This window comes from Notolepis coatsorum (genome assembly GCF_963971535.1).
Source record: "Notolepis coatsorum genome assembly, chromosome: 7".
NCBI lineage: Eukaryota > Metazoa > Chordata > Actinopteri > Aulopiformes > Paralepididae > Notolepis > Notolepis coatsorum.
The window spans coordinates 41,751,872-41,757,640 of NC_140171.1; the positions used below are offsets into that span (position 1 = coordinate 41,751,872).

General features: G+C 40.5%; 1 protein-coding gene across 1 annotated transcript in view; it reads left to right on the forward strand.

Annotated features, from left to right (window-relative positions):
• Positions 1-1,688: 1,688 nt before the first annotated feature.
• The window catches only part of LOC311231633 (multiple PDZ domain protein-like), a gene marked incomplete at both ends in the record, with an annotated part of 105,102 nt that continues 101,021 nt past the window's right edge, over positions 1,689-5,769 (forward strand). Inside the window, one exon of the mRNA XM_084318261.1 lies at positions 1,689-1,701. Coding sequence (XP_084174387.1) covers positions 1,689-1,701 — 13 coding nt within the window. The remainder of the gene's footprint in view (positions 1,702-5,769) is intronic.

The following is a 5,769-nucleotide window of genomic DNA, read 5'->3' on the forward strand; positions in this document are numbered from 1 at the left end:
ATAAAATAGAGACAATAACCTTCTAATTGACACAATTAGTGTTGAATTTCAATCAGTGAAAATAGACGCGCTATCGGTCCGATGTGTCACGTGACTCACCGCCTCGTCTCCTCTAGTCGCGCCTCTCAGGATCAAAGAGAGCGAAGGTGACATGCGCACTGCCTCGAGCGCTGCTGTCGCTTTACTTGATATGCTTTACCTGACATAATAATAAGCGACCATCCTGTTTCTTGATATTCCGAGCTATTGTAAATTGTTATGACTTGACACACCAGTGAGAGAACAGCTATTATTGGCAAATCCGACCATAGGATGTGTTCATGATAAACGACCCTCCTCCTCCTCCTCGGAGTTCAACGGGGACCTGTTGATGGTCCGCCGCGCCGCGATGGAGGTGAGTGAAAGACGCGCGATGTTGAATGTATCGCGTGTGTTTTTGAGGATGTCTCGCCTCGGTACGGCAGCTGATCGTTTTGTTGTTATTACTATTATTTGTTATTGTTATTATTTCGTTTATGTTGTCATGTTTATCATTGCACGCGACGTGACCTAAACTAATTCAATCGTTTCATACAGACTGCCGACGTGTAAAAGCAGGATTGGATTGTTGTGGTTGTCCTCCAATAACGTTATGTATTCCTTAGGTTGACTTAACATAGGCCTATTGTACGAGTGATTATTGATCACTTGATTATTTGAAGCAAAGGGTAAAGTAGGTTAGACTAACAATAATATACTGCTTTGATATCAGAGAGTAAAAACTGTACTACAGTTGTTGACATCAATTAGATTTCAGATTAGACCTTTTTATTTCCACCTAGTCATTTGCCTATTGTACGAGTGATTATTGATCACTTGATTATTTGAAGCAAAGGGTAAAGTAGGTTAGACTAACAATAATATACTGCTTTGATATCAGAGAGCAAAAACTGTACTACAGTTGTTGACATCAATTACCCTAGTTAATTAGATTTCAGATTAGACCTTTTTATTTCCACCTAGTCATTTGTCAAATCAAATCAGCTCGGTGTCACAGGATTTGAATCACCCGTATCCTGCAATTGCTTACAGGTTACAGCCACACGCACGCGTCAAAATGGTCGAGAGGCCGTGTGTCTACGTCAATTACCATCACTGCTACACTGCTGTAGATAAAGCCATTCAGAGGAGGTTTAAATCTTGCTATAAGAGCATTAGTTGACAAGGAAGGAGCTTCCAAACAAGCATGGTTGCCACGCCTCTAACACTAGGAGTGGTGAAACAAAAATATCCATACATGTTAGTTAAACCAACAAAACGTGCAGCACCGACAAAATCGTTTTAATAAGTGGTGATAAGAACTGTTGTTTACTCTTTGAATGTATGTGTAGGCTATACTATCATATTAGAAGTATACTAATGTATAGCATTGCTTGTATTAGAAGCTAAAAAAAAACACGACTCCTTACACACCTGTAAATGATTATTCTCATAATGCCATGATACATATGTCAATATGTTGTCAATAAATGCCTAAATGTGTGTGAAATAATGGCTTTGAATATACTGTCCAAATGGGCTCTACCAGCTCATCATCTGTATTCATCCTACTGTGTGTCGCAGGTCTTATTAAACAGTGGGACATGACATTGATCTGAGACAGGGCAACATACAGACGCAATCCATTGAGAAGGAAGAAACAGGCAAAGATGAACTTGATGGGTAAGTGTGTTTGTATAAGTGGCATATGCCGCATGGGGTGGAACAGAACAGTGAAGGAACACGTTCCAATCAGCCCCCCAAAAAAGATTCAACCAGGCCACAGGACACAGGAGATGTCTATTTAGTCTTACACAGACTTACAGTGTCTCCGGCAGGACCGCTGCACATGGGGGTGCAGTGTGAATAATAGAAACACATACAGCTACCGATACCAGGGCTGCCCAAGGTAGGGCCCGGTGGGGGCCAAAATCTTGGCCCTCCAAAATGGTTCCAGGGAATGATGACACATTCGGTTTGGTCTATTTTGATGCAATTTAACCTCAGTGTTGAGGAGTAGTTACAGGGTTCCCTCTGGGTCTTAAAAAGTCTTAAATCAGAATGTTAGGCCATAACCTCATAAGCCCTAGCCATATTTTCAGAACATTTGCCTAAAAGTACATACCCAAGTAAATTGAAGATTGCTCCACTTCTACAAGGTCAATTGGCATGTTCTTTGTATCTAAGGACATCTAGAACCCCAGGGAATGTATTCCCAGTGTCCGAAATATTGTGTCTGTTACTATGCTTGAGTAAATTGTAATGAACCAAAGGAGAATATAAATTATTATTATTTATTTATTTGCCCAATCTTTGACCATGCTAACCACTACCAGACATGGAAAAATTGCCACTGAGCTCATTCAGCATGCACCTTCTTGAGATCAAGTGTACAAAAATGCTAAGCAAATGAAAACGGCAGATGATTTGCAGGGGGTTTTGTAGATACAATACTGAATTTTGCCATCCGGACGGACACATGCAATTTTAAATATGAATATAGAATATAGAATATCAGGCCTATAAATGACCTTATTATGGCCAAGTCATACATCTATGGATCGGGCCAAATCTCATCTTTCCAATGGCAGAGTTCAATCTGGATTTAGTACCACCAGGCGCCCGTTTCAGGGCAGCAAAGACCGTGAATGAAATCTACAGTAAGTACAGTCACTTTTCTATAATGCAAAATCCTCCGCCATTTTTCATCAGATTGATGATTGATTTTTTTCTAGACGTTCACAGAAAGGTAAAGAAACAAACTACGTTCTATTTTATGGCAATAACAATTATGTGAGACATAATTATGAAAATAACATTGAAAAATAATTTCACACCAGATGGCTCAAAGTTTGACAGAGGCTGGTGTGAGCTGGGTAGTGTAATTTTATGAAATTTGAAAGCCCATCGAAAGCCCTGGGTCTTCTCTTTAATAGGACTACACACACTTTTGACTGCGTCAATATCCGCCGGTTTCCGAAGCAATGCACGGAGAATTATTTCAACTCATAATTAGCTAATAACACTTAAAATCATTGGTAAACAAACATAGTGCTGGAAATATACATTTTGACTGCTGTTTTGATAGGGTTAGGGTCTTTTCTCTTGGCTACATTTGAAAAAGAAATGCAATATTAATTAATACAGACTGTATTGATCTATTTATGACGAGTGACAGCGGACTGTATTGATCTATTTACGACGTGAAATAAATCTTGTGCCGGTACCGGGCCGATCGGGCTTAAGAGGTTAAAAAGTCTTAACACATTGACGACCACGGCTTGCAGTGTAATATATGGCTGGAGGACAACGCTTTGTCAACAAACCGATGTACTTTCTAACAGCTATATATATACTTTATAGTATTGATATCTGTCCATTCTCATTGTCACTTGAGTGCATAAACCGTGCCTTCATAATGGCTTAAAGAAAATAAAAATCCATCGGTTGGTTGTCATTTTATAGCGCCGTGAATATAAGGCTTATCGCAGTGTTCGCCTAGTCTTTTTTCTGGGGAGCTAGATAATAGGCTAAAGGCTAGTCACGTTATATCAAACGCCATTTCTGCTGTATATATACGAATGAAATAAAACAAACTGCGTAGCATCCGGACTATTACAGAGCATCTATGGATGAAATGGGGGCGGCGGGGGACGCCGATTACTATTATTGATTAGCAATACAGTGTGCGTTCAAGTAGCCATTTTCACTGATCTATCACGTTGCATTTTAAAACAATGTCCAATCCAGCTGTAATTTGGGGGGATAGTATCCTACTGTCAGCCCATGTGATCGCCGGCAGCATTTCGTCATTAGTCATCGGAATCTGGTAGATCGATATGTCCATTGGTTGATCATAAATCCCATTATTCCAGGCTGAAATCTGCGTTCGGTAACGGGATCAAAGATGGATGTTCGGCTGGGATAGAGGCTCATATGAAACGCCCACAGACAGTAAACATTTTTTTTCAATCGCCCTCAATGATACTGCAGTGGAGCGATGGCGCCCCTAAGCGGATCTGGCCGGTATTGCATGTTTTGAAAATCAAATATGCGGGTAGGTCCTGCAAGTCGATCAGGGATGTTAATAGCGTTATTAATATGGAATAAAACAATAACAACTTGCCACGAGTTAACTCGTGGCTCTGGTCCACAACGCATGGCACCGAAACACGAGTTAACTCGTGGCTGGTCCCTATAGTGTTAAAAAGGTCTTAAATGGATTTTGATAAGTCTTAAAAAATGTATTGGATTAGGAAGTTACTTCTATGCTGCAATAACCTCTCGTATCACAATCAAATGTGTTTGGGGGAAATATCCAAGCTGGAAAGTAAGCAGTAATAGCCCAACAGCCCCCCCTCCCCAACAATTCATGAGGAATTACTTCTTTCATATTAATTTTCCTTCATAATTGTCGCCAGTATGGCCATGAAATAGGTCATCAATTCTATTCAAAGTGGTCGTAGTTGAATTACTAGTTTAAATATTTTGCAGTAGATGGGTGCTAGCTTAAATGTCCTGTAAGTGATATTGGTGTTTTGGTTAACTTCCTGTCAAACTAGGCATTGCAGATCAAATATGAATTAAGATCCAGCAACTGCATATCCTATATCTCATCTAAAAGGTTGTCAGAAACATATTTTAGTTAATTGTTTAGGTGGAAAAAGATACATTTTACGAGCAAGCCAACATTTTATCAGCTACCCACCCAAAATGACATCCAATGTGACAAAATTGCATCCAATGTAATAAAAAAAAGTCAACCAACAAACTCGATTCTTGTACCGGCCGGATCTCCTCTCTGGTAAACAAGAATACCCTGAAGACTCTGGCAGGAGCACTCATTCAAGGGTACTACGACTATGCTTGCACCTCATGGTACCAAAGCACCTCAAAGGCGCTAAAAACAAAATTACAAACATCTCAAAACAAACTGGTCAGACTACTGCTTGACCTTACTCCTAGAACCCACCTCACCCCTGCCCACTTTAGATGGCTTAGAGTACAGCAACTTGCAATGGGCCTGGTCTACAAGATACACTACGCGACCAAGGTGAAGGTACCCATGTACATGTCAAAATACTTCCCAAAGGTCAGTGAATACCACGACCACAACACCAGAGGGAGCTCTACAAATCATGTTAAACCCAGATTCGGCTAAAACAAGGGACTAAACACGTTTCGCAATTATGCCACATCAATGTGGAACGCCCTACCTACAGCTGTAAAGGAATGTGAATCACTACCCACTTTCAAAACCAATAATACACGAGACCCTCTTCTTGGGACCAAATAAGGTTTCGTCGATAATCCAATGTACAGTTACCCCCCCACCCCGCCTACCCAACCCCCACCCCACCACCTCCAATGTACAGTTTATCCCCCACCCACCTACCCAACCCCCCCCCCCCCCCCCATCCACCCCACCTACCAACCTCCTACCTACCAACCTCCTCCAATGTACAGTTTCTTCGTCAAATGTATATACTCTCTTTTTTACTCTTGTATCAAAAACAGTACTGTATTTGTAAATCTGGTATGTCATAAATGTATAGATGTAGCAGTACTGTATCTGTATGTCATTTATGTCATATATGTTATGATGAATTGAAAATGGGGGACCCTGATGTAAACAAGACAAAAGTCTTTCTCTGGTCTCCATCCCCTTAACAATTGTGTGTATTGAGCTGTACTGTATTGTACCCATTCTGCAATCTGTTAATAACATTTTCAATCAATCGATCAATCAAA